Below are 15,509 nucleotides of genomic sequence, written 5' to 3' on the forward strand. Positions count from 1 at the left end.
TAGAGCCAAGTAATGTGTTTGCTACACTGTAGTAGTCATGATCTTGAAAGACAAAACCGAAATAAATAAAAAGATGCACATAATTGACTATATGAACATTACATTTTTTGATTGGAAAAAGATGCCATAATCAAAGTCAAAAAATGAATGAAACCCCGAGGAAAAGTTGCATCACATGTGACAAAAGGTTTAATATTCCTAATAGATGAAGAGCTGGTATAAATTGGTAAGTAAAAGTTAAGCAATCCAATCAAAAAAAAGGATAAAGGATATGACTAGACAGTTCACAGAATCGTGCTGCCCCAGAAATATGAAAAGATACTCAGTTGTGCTAGTTCAATCGGGAACTGAAAATAAAAACAACCGTAGGATGCCTTTTTTAACCCATCAGCTTGGCAAGCATTGAAAGTGCTAATGAAGTCCAGTGCCGAAGGAGGGTGGTGGGAATCGAGCCCTCCTCCATTGCTGTGGCGGGCACAGCGTACAGCCTGCTGAAAAGGGAACTTGCTTATCATCACCTGCCATGCTCCACGTCCCGTGTGTGCAAGTAAAACGTGGGTCCTCTCTTCAAAAAGCTCATAGTAGAGGGGACATAGTGTGAATTTAAAAGGATACTGCCTCCAGTGCTGTAGTGGAGGGATGTACAAGAAGCGGAAGTGAGTGCCCTGTCTGGGGGCAGTGGGGCAGGGGTGGGTTCAGGAGAGCCTTTCCAGGAGACATGTCTGGGCTTAGTTTTCAAGGTTCATTGTATGTGTGAAGACCATTCCTGGCAAGGTGAACTGCCAGAACCTGGCTGAGACATGGAACAGCCTGCTGGGGGGCATCCCTTAGGTAGTATGAACACTTTGTGGTGGCAGGGAGGAAGAAGCAGAGGGCATGAGATAGAGGCCACCCCTTGAAGATCCTGTGTGCCACACCAAGGAGTTCCACCTTTCCAACTGGGCTCTATGGAAGGTTTCTGAGATGGAGAGAGGGATGATTTGGCCCATGCTGTAGAATGTTGGTAGTGATCGATGGGTACATTAAAGGGTGAATATTGAGGGTAGAGAGATTGGTTTGGAGACTTGATGTAGCCTGGGTCATGGACGATGATGTCTGAACAAGGACAGTAGCAGTGGATATGGAAAAGAGGGGTTCCTATCGAAGACGCTTGAAGACTAAGCATTGGAGACTGAACAACAACAACAACAAAATCAACGACGACTCCAGAGTTTCTAGGCTGAGTGATCAGGAAGTTCAAGGTAACTTTAATTAAGCAATGAAATGCAGCAGGAGTAAGCTTCGGGAGGGAGTGACGAATTTGGTTTTAGACTCAGTGGTAGCTGTCACCTGGGCATACAGATGGAGATGTCTGTCACTTGGAAACATACATCCTGGAGCACAGGAGAGCTGCGAGGACGGGAACACCCACTCTCCCCTTTTGCCAGATTGTTCTGAGGTGTGGTGTTTGATATAGAGTTGTGCAGTATTTGAAAACTTGCAAATAACTGTTTTTTTTCCTCCCCTTAAAGATACAGCCGTATGTGAATGGAGCTCTGTACAGCATCCTTTCTGTTCCATCCATTCGTGAGGAAGCAAGAGCAATGGTAAGAAAGCGTGCCTGAGAAACATGTGAGCTTCCTTCAGTGCCACAGGTCAGAGCTTTTAGAGCAAGACCTCCTTGATTGGACTCCATAGAAAGGCTCAGATCCATTACAAACTCCTTGAAATTGTATGCAAAATGTATATTTGCCATTCCCTGGGGAGAGAGTCTGTAGCTTTTATCAGATCCTCAAGGGGATCCCTAACTCCTAAATGGTTAAAAATTAAAGTATTAGAAAGTTCCCAGCAGGCTGACTTTTGCAAAGTTATAGACATTCTGATGGCAACCAAATGGAAAAGATTATAAAACTGTCTAGGACTTGGTTTGGTTGGTAAATAGTAAACTCAGTGTTTAATGTGTACGTTAATGCTTGTATGTGAAGTAAAAAACAAACCTCAGGTGATTAGTATATTATTTTGAAAGGAAAAATGTTTCTAGATCTAATCAGCAAAACAACTAGAGTTTTGTCCTTTCTCTTTCTACCTTGTGAAACCAGGTTAACAGTGTATTAAATGCTGTGGCGAAAGGATTAAATATATTTCCACCTTCAAAACATAGGCAAAATTCTCATTGAGACCAACAAAACATTCTTCTAATTGGTTTTGCTTACTTAGAAGAATTGCTAAATTTTCTCATTGATCGTTTAAAATTACATCAACAGTTACACCAGAGACTAAACTTATTTAAGAACCATTCTATGTGATCACACTAAACAATGGACCTTAATTGCCTACTGCTTTTAAATTCCACTCCAGAACAGGGGAAAATACACTTGCTTAAATTCTGCGTTATGGTCATTTAGTTGAAAGAAAGGGATTGTCAACCAAGGCAAAGAAGAGGAAAAAACATGTAGGCTGACGAGAAAGAATGGAGGTAACATTCAATCAAAGTGTGAAATGCAGCATGGAGGAAAGACACCAGGGCAAAGGGATGGAGAGGGTGGGCAGTGAAGCTGAGGACAGGGGCCTTGTGAGGAAGAGTCACAGTTGCAGGTTGTGAGAGCAGGACTGCCCTTAGAGATCCCAGAGCAGGGAGAAAAAAGACGGAAGAGAGGGACAGCTTCCGAGACCAATGTGACAACATCAGGTCTGACAGATACCCAATAGGAGTTCCAGAAGGAGAGGAATGTGAGCAAATGGGGCGGAAAAATGATTGGATAAATAATGAAGACATGGTGAAAAATACAAACGTAACAATAAGGTGTCTAGGAAACCCCTAAATGTTTGGAAAATAAACAGCACACTGGTATTAGTTATCTATTACTGCATAACAATTTACCCCAAAGCTTAGTGGCTTAAACTAGTTTTTTGTTTTTGTTTTTGAGACAGAGTCTGGCTCTGTCACCCAGATTGGAGTACAGTGGCACCATCTCGACTCACTGCAACCTCTGCCTCCTGGGTTCAAGCGATTCTCCTGTCTCAGCCTCCCAAGTGGCTGGGACTACAGGTGTGCACCACCACACCCAGCTGATTTTTGTATTTTTAGTAGAGATGGGGTTTCACCATCTTGGCCAGGCTGGTCTCAAGCTCCTAACCTCAAGTGATCCACCTGCCTCAGCCTCCCAAAGTGCTGAGATTACAGATGTGAGCCACCGTGCCCAGCCAATTTTTGTTTTAGTTTTTGAGACAGGGTCTTGCTCTTTTGCCCAGACTGGAGTGCAGTAGCCTGATCGTAGTGCACACTGTAGCCTCCATCTCCTAGGCTCAAGCCATCCTCCTGCCTCAGCTTATCCAGTAGCTGGGACTATAGGTGTGCACCATCACACCTAGCTAATTTTTTTTTAAGAGACAGGGTCTTGCCATGTTGCCCAGGCTGGTCTCAAACTACTAGGCTCACGTGATCCTCCCATCTTGGCCTCCATGCAGGGATTACATGCATGAGCCGCTGAGCCTGGCCATTGAATTTTTAAATTACAGTCATGTACCATGTAACGACATTTTGGTCAACAAAAGACTGCATAAGTGATAATGGTCCAATGAGATTATAATACCCTATTTTTACTGTACCTTACCTATGTTTAGAGATTCTTAGATACACAAATACCACCTTGTTACAGTTGCCTACAGTATTCAACACAGTCATGTGCTGAACAGGTTTGTACCCTAGGATCATATTGGCTATGCCATATAGCCTAGATGTGTAGTAGGCTACACCATCTAGGTTTGTCACTTACTCTATGATATTTATTACAATAATGACATCATTTCACAACACATTTCTCAGAACATATGCCTATCACTAAGCTACCATTGACTGTTTCTGTGGGACAAACATTCAAGAGCAGATAGCAGAGTAGTCCTAACTAAGAGTTGCTCAGTTTATAGTTGAGATTTCAGCCTCTGCTTCCAAGCTCACTCACCTGGCTGTCAGCAGGAGGCCTCAGTTTTCTTCTGGCTATTGACTGGGGACCTCATTTTCTTCCCCCTTGGGCCTGTCCATAAGGCTTCTCTTGACATGGCAGTTGGCTTCCCCTAGAATGAATGATTTGAGAGAGAAAGTAAGCAAGACAGAAGCCCCAGTGTCTTTTAGAAAAACCTACTCTCAGAAATGAGATATCATCGCATTTATTGTCTTGGTTACACAGACCCACCCTGGTATGGTGTGGAGGGGATGGAACAAGGGTGTGACTACCAGGAGGTGGAATCACTGGGGCCACCTTGGGGCTGGCTGCCACACACTCCTAAGTAACTGTGGGTCAAAGAAAAAAGCACAAGAGAAGTGAGGGGCTATTTTTCTTTTGAAAAATATTACAAATATTTTCTCTATTTTGGTTTGTCTTTTTAAATTATGGTAGTTAGCCAGAAGCGGTGGCTCTCGCCTATAATCTCCGCACTTTTGGAAGCCGAGGTGGGCAGATCACGAGGTCAGGAGTTTGAGACCAGCCTAGCCAACTTGGTGAAACCCCGTCTCTACTAAAAATACAAAAATTAGCCGCGTGTGGTGGCATGTGCCTATAATTCCAGCTACTCAGGAGGCTGAGACAGGAAAATTACTTGAACCCAGGAGGCAGAGGTTGCAGTGAGCCAAGATCATGCCATTGCACTCCAGCCTGGGTGACAGAGCAAGACTCTGTCTCAAAAAAAAAAAAAAAAAAGATTATAGTGGTCTTGGTCAAACATTAGCTTTAATGATAGCCAGATCTGTTAATATTTTCCTTAATGGCTTCTATATAGGTTTCTAGATAGGCTGTGAGTTTTGGACTTTGAAAAGGAAATGTGGATTACTTACATAAAGATGTAAGTAGATGACAGGGTGCAGTGGCTCATGCCTGTAATCCTAGCACTTTGGGAGGCTGAGGTGGGCAGATCACCTGAGGTCAGGAGTTTGAGACCAGCCTGGCCAACATGGAGAAACCCTGTCTCTACTAAAAATACTAAAAATTAGCCAGGTGTGGTGGTGGGCGCCGATAATCCCAGCTACTTAGGAGGCTGAGGCAGGAGAATCGCTTGAACCCAGGAGACAGAGATTGTAGTGAGCTGAGATCATGCCACTGGACTCCACCCTGGGCAACAGAGTGAGACTCCATCTCAAAAAAAAAAAAATGTAAGTAGAATAAGCTTCCCACTGGCGTTTAACAGAGATTAAAGATATAAGCCAGGGAGGAACCCCCTTTTAGCCTGAGAACACATCACCTAGGCAGTTGCCTACTTAATTATTTGTAAGAGTGACCTCTAAGGGATGATCATGCCCACAATAAGGTTTTTCTAAAACCCTGAGATTTCCCTCCTTTCACATTTATCCTTGAGGAAGTTTTTAGATCGATAAAGCCATTATATTCTCTGCATGTAGGTCTCACATGGGTGCACTTGCTTGGCCGAGTCTAGGTTGTATGCCTGCAGCCTAGCTGAAAGGGAGGCTAGAAGTGCTGAATAATGAAGGAAATAAGACAACAAGGAAAATGTTTCCCACAATCCCTCCACCTTGACATCTGATCATGCACGGTGCTAGGGAAGTGGAGGCAGAATTGATGTCCTCAGCCCTGCTGGTATTTGGTTTTTATTTGTTTATTTTTTTGAGACGGAGTCTTACTCTGTCGCCCAGGCTGGAGTGCAGTGGTGCGATCTTGGCTTACTGCAACCTCCGCCTCCCGAATTCAAGCAATTCTCCTGCCTCAGCCTCCAGAGTAGCTGGGATTACAGGTGCCCACCACAATACCTGGCTAATGTTTGTATTTTTAGTAGAGACGGGATTTCACCATGTTGGCCAGGATGGTCTCAAACTTCTGACCTCAGGTTATCCACCCGCCTCAGCCTCCCAAAGTGCTGGGATTACAGGCGTGAGCCACCGCGCCTGGTGCCTGCTGGTATTTGTATGTGTGTCAGCACAGTCCTTCTGGAAAGCAGTTTGGCAGTTACATGAAAAATGACTAAAGGATCTATCTTTTGGACTTATTCATTTTTTCTGGTTGTTGATGCGCAGAAGAAGAGCTCTATGCATGACAATGCTCATTTTAACATTTTTATGAGTGAAAAGCTGGAAGCAACATAAATATCTAGTAATACAGGAATTGCTAATGAAATTATGATTCTTTTGCTCAAAATATTAATATCTATTGAAGATGATAATTAGGAAAAGCAGTGTGAAGCAGTATGGAAAATTTTATTTTACTGTATAATGAGAGATAAAAGCAGAATATCTCATTATCAGAATGTATGTGCTCATGGAAAATGACACAATATACATAAAAATCACATTAGTACCAAATGCTATTATAGTAGTCTTACAAGAATACCTAAAGGGTAAAAGGAGAACAAAATAAATGAATCCCCTGAGGCCCATTTGAACTTTGAGAGCCTACCAAGGCCTGAGGCTGGAGAAGAGATCAGATAAGTGGAGCTGCCCTAATACCCACTCCACAGGCCTCCTGCGACTAGGGCTGAAGTCATAGTCAGCCATGGGCCTCTGCCCTGGGGACCCCAACAAACATCCTGCCCAGGGCTGGAGCCAATCAGAGGTTCTGCAGGTTATAAAGTCTCCCAGAATCTGGGAGGGCCAGGGAGCTGGGCTTAGAAGCCACTCAGCCCAGAGGAATGTCAAAGCACACCGTGGGGCTGCTCTGCTCCAGTGACCCTGGGGCCCACAGCACAGGCCCATGATGCCAGAAACTGCCTCCGCTCTCTCCAGAGGGCTGGGTGCTGCTGCTCCCCACCCAACAGAATGATGTGTATTCCCCACGCGCCTGATCCTCCACATTGTCCACTTCTGAATCAAAGTCATTTGCTTGGCAGAATCTAGGTGGTGTGCCTGCACCCTAGCTGCAAGGGAGGCTTGGAATGTGAGTACTCTGTCTGTTGCCTTGGGAAATTAACAGTGTAGAGAACCTGGTTATAAGGCATTCGTCAGCCACAGGTGTCACAGTTGTCCATTACAGGTGGTCAGCCTAGTCGCTGTATTCCGTGATGCTCACTAGGTACGGGCTTTGCTTTGCTTTGCTTTGCTTTGCTTTGCTTTGCTTTGCTTGCTTTGCTTTGCTTTTCCTTCCTTCCTTTCGACGGGGTCTCACTATGTCACCAGGCTGGTCTTGAACTTCTGGGCTCAAGCGATTCTCCTGCCTCAGCCTTCCAAAGTGCTGAGATTACAGACATGAGTCACCACGCCTGGCCTAAGTATGGGCCTTTCAAAATTAGTGTAGAAATTTTTCATATTCTTGGCCCCATAATTCTACTTCTGAAGCTCCTCACAAGACATGAGCAAAGATGTATGTATCAGAATGTTCATTCCAGCTTTATTGATCATAGCGGAAGACAGGAAACAATGACAAGACCTAACATGAGGGAGTGACTAAGAACAGAGGCCGGAAGGTAGAGTAGTTGAGAGTGGATACTCCTGAGCCTGAGGCTGGCTTCGAATTGTGTTCCGCCACTTCCTAGTTGGCTAGTGACAACTGAGGCTCTCAGTGTGATCGTTTTTCCATCTGTAAGATGAGGATTATTGCAGTACCAAACTCATAGGATTGTAAGCATTAAAGGAGCTTATAATATAAAGTATTTAGAATAGTGCCTAGCACGCAGTAAGCATTGAGAGATGTTAGCTGCTATTATTATTATTATAGCTATGAAAATGTAGTTTATAAGATTTTTATTGAACATGAAAATGATCATAAAGTTAAATAAGAAGCAACATATTATCAGTATGTTCTGAGTTACGTAAAACAGTGCACATAAAAGGAAGGAAATACTTCAAAATGTTCCCAATTATCTCTGGGTGGGGGGCCTGTGAGTAATTTTTATTCTTTCTTTTATGTTGTTTGCAAGTTTTCTATACAGAACTTGTGTCACTTTCATAACTAGAGGAAAATATTTATATCTACCTGAAATAGATATTTGAATTTCTCAGGGGAAAATTTCCCTTGAAGACCTTTAGTGATAGAGAATTAGACTGTGAAGCTGGAACGACAGAATGCGCTAGAGAGTTCAGTTGTTGAGTAAAAGTAGAAGTGAGTTCGAAGTTAGTTGTTCTGTGTAGTGTTCAGTGCGTGTTGTCAGGCTCTGGAAGAGATGCTTTCTCTCATTTAATCCCTCAAAGGTCCCCTGAAAGAGTGACTGCGGTTGTGCCCATTTTGCTGCTGACAACATCAAGGCTGAAAGGTGAAATCCTCCGCCCAGGGCCACACGGCCGGCGAGGGGCTACGCACCGTGGTTTGACTCCAGAGCCCTCTGCACCTGTGCCGCAGTATCACTCCAGACTTGGGACTTTCACCTAGTCAGACATCTGCACATGACAAATTGTTTTCTTAAATACTATCTATATAAATACAGGCTTCTCTATGATTATCTTTATGGTAGTCTTTAATGATAGCTAGCTGGAAGGAGCAGGAGTTCCTTATTTTTTGCACACTGCTTGTATTCCCATTTTTATGCACCTGGATTATTCACTAGGACCTTTTATTATCCTTCTGTCTACCTGGGCGTTGTTACTTGACCTAAATTATCTGAAATGACAAGTTATTACTTTCAGGATAAGATGTGGTTGTTTTATGACTTCTTTCTATAATTTAGATTAAATATTACCTAATGTATGTGATTTTTTTAAAATACATGATATTTTGGCTGGGCACACAACTCACACCTGTAATCCCACCACTTTAGGAGGCTGAGGTAGGAAGACTACTTGAGCCCAGGAGTTGGAGACCAGCCTGGGCGACATGGTGAAACCCCATCTCTACAAAAAATACAAAAATTAGCCAGGCATGGTGGCACATGCCTGTAGTCCCAGCTACTTGGGAGGCTAAGGTAGGAGAGTCACTTGAGCCTTGGAGTTGGAGGTTGCAGTGATCCGAGATCGTGCCACTGCACTCCAGCCTGGGTGATAGAGCAAGACTCCATCTCAAAAAATAAATAAATAAGTAAAATTTTTAAAAGGGGCTTATCACACTGCTTTTGCTTGATAACTTTCTCCTTCCTGTGGCCCTTACATTGAGTGGGGGATGGAGAAGAGAGGAGAGACACATTTGTGAGATAGATATAAAATTCAGCTCTCCCAGCAGTGCAGGGCCAAGGCAGTCATTGGTTGGTAACTGTCTCTCTGGTACGACAAGCCTGGCCAGGTGTCCAACTGGTCCCACAGGAGCCTGGGCACTGCTGGTCCCTCAACTCACGGACAACTTTCCAGAGTTCTTCCTCCCTTCCAGACTGTCACCTCCTCTTCTGTGAGCTTACCCATCTCTGCCTTCCAGCTCAGTGTTACTGTTCCCTAAGGTTCTATCCTAACCCTCTGCTCTTCTCTCACTGCCGTCACTGGGGAACCTTGTTTCTTCCCTTTGCTTCAGCTACCAGATCTCTCTCCTGAGCCACGAACCCCTACTGGACACAGCAAGCACAATCTTGACCATTTATTAAGCATCCACTCTGTGCCAGCCATTGGACTAGAGGCTATTTCTTCAGGTATAATTTACAAACAGTGAAAAGCACAGGCCTTACATGGGGGAGTTTAGTGCATCTTGACGAATGTGTATATCTGCATACCAACACCCAGTTATATACTTTGTCTTTTAAAAATTTCAAGTCAATTCAAATTGTTATCCTTATATTTACAGTTGAAGAAACAGGCTAGATGAAGTTGAGTGATTTGAGTGAGGTCACACATTAAATTCATGGGGGAGCTAATTGCAATTACAATACTGATTTAACTTTTCTAGAAGGTAGTGCTCTGTTTTGGATGATAAGAACTCAGCGTGTTCAAAGCTGCACTTGGCATTTCTTTAATTCAGTTAGAGCTATTGATTCCAAACTGGCCTACATAAAAAGGGAACTTATGGGCTCATGTAACTGAAAAGTCCAGGAAAATGTTCAGGCACAGTTTGATCAGGGGCTCACATGCCACTAGATCCGTTTCTCTGGCAGTACTTCTGGACTCCACTTCCTCTGTTTTGAGGTCATTATTAGAAGCACTTTCCCCTCACAGTGGTTAGAGGCCTCATCAGCTCAAGCTGTACGGACTCATTCAAATCCTGCCAGGGAAGAGGAGGGAGGGGAATAAGACAATGTGCTTAAGTCAATATCTTATCCCTACTTTTCCCTGGAATTCTTTTACCCAATATTGAAAATTCTGGTGTCAGTGTATTATAATAAACAATGTATAGTGTAGTGACTTTATAATTCTTTTAATAGAAAAAGAATGAAATCTGTTTAAAGAGAGGTTCTATTTGTTCATTTACTTCTCTAAGCATATGGTTTCACTTCTCAATGATCATGTTTGGCCCTAAAATCCAGAAGACAGTTTATAAATTTAGGGAAAACACAGGAAAAAAAAAACTAGCTCCCAGACCAACATATTGCCAAAACTTAAGGCAATGTTGTGCAGTAAAATTTTACAATAGTTGTTTTTTTTTTTTTTTTTTTTTTTTTGCTAAATGTGTTATAATTCAGCCAGAGAGTCAATAAGAAGAAAATTATTTCACTATGCATTATGAAAAGGACAAAATGAATATTTAGTATAAGCCAAGGATTTTTCCTTCTGCCCTTGTGGGACCAGTTGGACACCTGGCCGTGTTTGTCATTCCAAAGAGATAGTTACCAACCAATGACTGCCTTGGCCCTGCCCTGCTGGGAGAGCTGAATTTTTGTGTCTATCTCTTAAACGTATCTGTCTCCTCTTCTCCATCCCCCACCCAAGGTATCCTCTTCCTGTCCCCAAAATATTATTTTTTGGATTAGATGAGATGACCTCATTGAAAAGTAGTTTCCCCGCAAACACTGAAATGTTAACTGTTACTTTTGCCAATACTTCTAGGGAATGGAAGACATCCTACGCTGCTTCATCAAAGAAGGCAATGCTGAAATGATCCGTCAGATAGAATTCATCATCAAGCAGCTAAATTCCGGTCAGTCTGATGCAAGAATCTTTGATCTATCTTTTGAACTGTTCACATTTGCCAGAAAGACACGTGGCGTTTCATTCAAGAGGCCTTTAGGAAGCCGGGCACGGTGGCTCGTGCTTATAATCCTGGCACTTTGGGAGGCCGAGGTGGGTGAATCACGAGGTCAGGAGTTTGAGACCAGCCTGGCCAATATGGTGAAACCCTGTCTCTACTAAAAATACAAAAATTAGCCAGGTGTGGCGGCTTGGCCTGTAGTCCCAGCTACTCAGGAGGCTGAGACAGGAGAATCGCTTGAACCCAGGAGGCAGAAGTTGCAGTGAGCCAAGATTGCACCATTGCACCCCAGCCTAGGCTTTAGGAAGGTGGGGAGACCCAAGTGAACCCATAGACAAAAGTTCAGCCAGGTAGGCTGAGCGCAGTGGCTCACACCTGTAATCCCAGCACTTTGAGAGGCTGAGGCAGGCAGATCACTTGAGGTCAGGAGTTCGAGACCAGCCTTACCAACATGGTGAAACCCCGTCTCTACTAAAAATACAAAATTAGCCGGGCGTGGTGGCGCATGCCTGTAGTCCCAGCTACTCAGGAGGCTGAGGCAGGAGAATCGCTTGAACCTGGGAGGCAGAGGTTGTAGTGAGCTGAGATCGCGCCGCTGCACTCCAGCCTGGGCGACAGAGCGAAACTCCTTCTCAAAAAAAAAAAAAAAAAAAAAAGTTCCGCCAGGTAGTCAAGGCCAGATTGTCCAAAGATTAACAATCTCTTATCGTACTCTAGGCATATAGTCAACAAAAAGAACTTAAAAGCAATTACAGAAACCCTCCCCTAACCTTAGAAGTTCTCTTTATGTGGCTTCTCCCTTTCCCCTCGTAAATCCTGCCCCACTATTGAGGTGGCTTCCCTAGGGTCCTGGGGTCAGATAATGAAAGCAAATGCCACTGTAAGAAACTTCATCGTTTTCCCACTTTTATTCATTCACTGCGGAAAAACTGATGTTGCCAACTGCAGTGTGGAAGGAGGCAATGTGGTCCTCTTTCTATCCAGCCTCCTCCATTACCATAACAACCCACATCCCATAGTAAGCAGGAGAGAGGAAGGCCAGGAAGCCTGGGATGGGGCAGAGGTGGTGGGGAAAGCTCTTCGGCTCTTTCTGTGGACTCCTGACATCATTCACCTGCCAGAGGTACCAAGCACTGCTGGAATCCGGGGCCAGGTTTGTCACCGAGTCTCTCTCCATGCCCTTCCCTGACACCTAGCAGTCCACATCACTGCAAGTCACATGCGTGAATCCCTTCTGCACACGAGCAGAGAGTGAAGAGTGAGTCTCAAGAGAGCTGCTTGGCCAAGGCCAGAAGCCCCCAGGTGGCCTTTCTTCTAGCTCAGGGTTCACAGTCTGGCTGTACAGGGCGGTGACATGGGGAGATGTTTAAATCTTTAAGACTGTACCCCACACAAATTAAATCCCCTCAGGGAGGGGATTTCAAGCTCCCAGTGGGGGTCCCATGTGCAGCCAAGGGCAGAGCCTCACTGCCTGGGTCGCAGAAACGAGGGTGTCCAAGGGGCTCCCGATCAAAAGGCAGCTGAGGAGAGCAGCCAGGGAGCTTTGAAACCTTTGTCCTTTTTAGGCTGGGTACCCATTTGCCTTGAATAGCTCTTCTTTGGGTTGTATGGAACAGCTATAATTCATCCCAAATCCAGGTGGGCAAAAATTAGAACTTTATTTTCTGCAGTAACTTCATTTCTGACTCTCAACCGTCATTCTGGCATATTGAAAAGAATAAAAATAAGACCTGAACCTCAGTGCTGCCTGAGGTTGCTCTCCCGCCTTCTCTGGGTAGGCCACGGTGTGGGGGCGGAGGATTGTTGCACATCCGCGCCATAGTCATCAGCTGTGCCCAGCCCTCCCAGGCCAGGAGTTCTCTGCATTCAGGCTGAGACTCTTCTTCAAGGCCACCTGTGTGTTTTAGTCCACTGAGATACATCTGTCTCCTTGCCTTCCCTCCTTCCTGGCAGCCAAGAAGCAGGATGCAGGCCCCCTTTACTCTCTGGCCCAAGAAACATCTTTTTCTCTTCTATAAACCTGGCCCTTGGACCAGCCTGCTAGAGTGGGATAAGGGGACAATTTACACTTTTGTAAGGGATGTCTCTGGAAGAAATTGTGTTGGGCAGAGCTAAACTTTCTAACCCTGGGCGTTCTGGAAGGCTTGGGAAATACCTACTTAGTTCAGTAAGTTATTGTTTAAATAAAGAGGGCCTAAAATATTTATCTTTCTCTCTCAAGCACCTAAGTTATTCTGTATCCATAGGACAGCGGCAGGAGCCCGCCACTTTGAAACAAAATTTTACAGTGATTGAACATTCAGATGGAAGACCAGACACACAAGTACCTCGGGACATCCATCACCAGCATCAAATCAAAGTGAAACCCAGGAGGAGAGCCTCCATCCTGTCTTCATCCTCAAGTGGAAATTAATAGCAGAGTACAAATAGTTGCTAGTGTACCAGTTCTTAAGATGTGTGAAATGGCATTACCACCATCTTTATTTAGATTATTGGTTTCCTTGTTCTATTTCAGTAAACTTGAAAACATCTCTGTGGGTTTTCACACGTCCAAGTCCAATCACAGTCTTCTGGCACAATTTTCCCATTAAAGTTTTAAGGTCTTCAAGTATTAAAATTCAAGTATATTTTAGTGACCTAACCCCACAGGTGGGGAAGGACTATTCTGGCAAAGCCTAAAGGAAAATTCCAGCTGGTGACATTGACAACGCCAGGTGAGCTGCCAACAGCAACAGCAGGGAGATTTGTCCCCTGGCTTGGGCCTGGACCACAATGCCAGCCCTCAGTGAGGGGAACCAACACCAGAGAGACAACAGAGGCCCCAGCCAGGTCACTGGGCAGGAGCAAGGCAGAGCCCCCAGGAAAGGAATGATACTGACCATTCTAGCCCCACACGCATTAGTTGTCAGAGTGCGGGCACCTTGTGGAGTGTGGACCAACTCAGGGAACAGGATGGGAGACAGTCATCCCAGAGAGGAGCTGAGGTCTACAGGGCACTTCACTTCTCAGGACAGGATTATTCTGGGTAGTGGGATGAGTCTGAGCCAGCAGGACATGAGGTTATGGGGTCAGGAGAAGGGGAGCTGGGCAGGGGGAGGCAGAGAAAGAGAAGTGTGGCTGGGCTGTCTGTGGCCTTACAAAATAGCCAAGAGTCTTAAAAAAGGCATTTCTGTATTCGAAAATGAGCGGTTTATAACTGATGAGTACAGCAGCACTTCCTGAAGGTGGAATGGTGTATGCTGTTGGTGGATAGGGAAGTTAGTCATTAAACTTCAGCCAGAAAGCAGAGTGGCATCACATCTTCATGCCTGCAAAGTAGCTTTCTAGACTAAATGGCATTCCACAACAATGCTGCAACCCGTGGGGGCACGCAAGCCTCAGTGAGCGGGGGGACACTTTGGTGTCCCGCTGGCCTCGGTCCAGTGAAGTCAGTGGAGTCCTTCCCTTTAGAATGAGCGTTGGGTTGAGAACATGGGTTTCTACATCTTCCCTCCTGGGAATGGTTTGGTGTTTGATCAAATGTGGGTGCATCCTGCCTGCCACTTTACAAGCTGGGTGCTCTCCTCAAGTATGGCTTTAGTTCCTTCTTTTCTCCTACTTCCCATTTGACTTCCTTTCTTCTTTCAGACTTTCTTTACCTTCATGTCATTTGTTCAAGAAACAAGTGATAATAAGAAAGATGTAATAGGGATAGAGGGAGGAGTAAGTCAGCTGCTCTGTCCCCAGGGACTCACAGTTCAGTGCAGTGGATGAGAGACAAGTCAGTAGGCATTCATTCATTAGTAAGCAGCAATCTTCCAGAAGTGGTGTGAACTGTCAGGAGTTCTAGATAAAACGCTGAGTGTGTGGAGGGGAGGAAGAGATGGCTGCTGAGCAAGGGGATCAGGGAAGACTTTCGTGGAGGAGAAAGTACCAACACCTCTGCAGTGCCTGCTTCGTACCTGGCCCTAGGCCAGGCGCTTCCCTTGTGGTGTATTGTGAGGTCCTCCCGACAACCCTGAGAAGCGGCTGGTACAACCCCCATTCTACAGAGGAGGAAGCCGGGGCTCTTTCTTTCTGTAACTCCTTTGTGCTACCAACTTACTGCTCTTTTGTAAATTCTTAAAAAGACCTAGCAATGAACCACAGCGCCTTCAGGAGCCCTACCTGCCATGACCACCACCCATACCGCCCGTGGACAAATCATGGAGTTTAGAGATAGACTCGGCTTGAATCTCAGCTGTCTGCCACTTACTGGAAGTGAGACCAAGAAGTCTCTTTCCTCTCTGTGCCTCTCTGTAAAATGGGGGATAATAGTCAACAAAATATTTGTAAGGATTAAGTGAAATAACGGGTGTGGCAGAATCTAGCATGATGCCTTGAAATAAATATTTACTTTCTTTCCCCTAAATTCCCCTAAAATTATATGCTGGCTTTTAATTTTCCCCATGCTACTATAACCATGTTCTGGTAAAAATGGAGAGATTCACTATTTAAAATTGCTTAGGATGATCTCAGACAGTGACTGAAATGGTTGTGATTAGGATGGTTAGGAGCATGATGACTTAGATGTAA

General features: G+C 44.7%; 1 protein-coding gene across 28 annotated transcripts in view; it reads left to right on the forward strand.

Moving 5' to 3' along the window:
- The window catches only part of ARMC9 (armadillo repeat containing 9), a 181,889-nt gene that overhangs the window by 81,271 nt on the left and 85,109 nt on the right, over positions 1–15,509 (forward strand). For all 28 annotated transcript variants that reach the window (XM_063712517.1, XM_063712519.1, XM_054548730.2 and 25 more), the window contains 2 exon segments: positions 1,512–1,586; positions 10,814–10,904. In XM_063712517.1, the coding sequence (XP_063568587.1) occupies positions 1,512–1,586; positions 10,814–10,904 (166 nt within the window).

Source organism: Pongo abelii, chromosome 11 (assembly GCF_028885655.2).
Source record: "Pongo abelii isolate AG06213 chromosome 11, NHGRI_mPonAbe1-v2.0_pri, whole genome shotgun sequence".
Classification (NCBI taxonomy): domain Eukaryota; kingdom Metazoa; phylum Chordata; class Mammalia; order Primates; family Hominidae; genus Pongo; species Pongo abelii.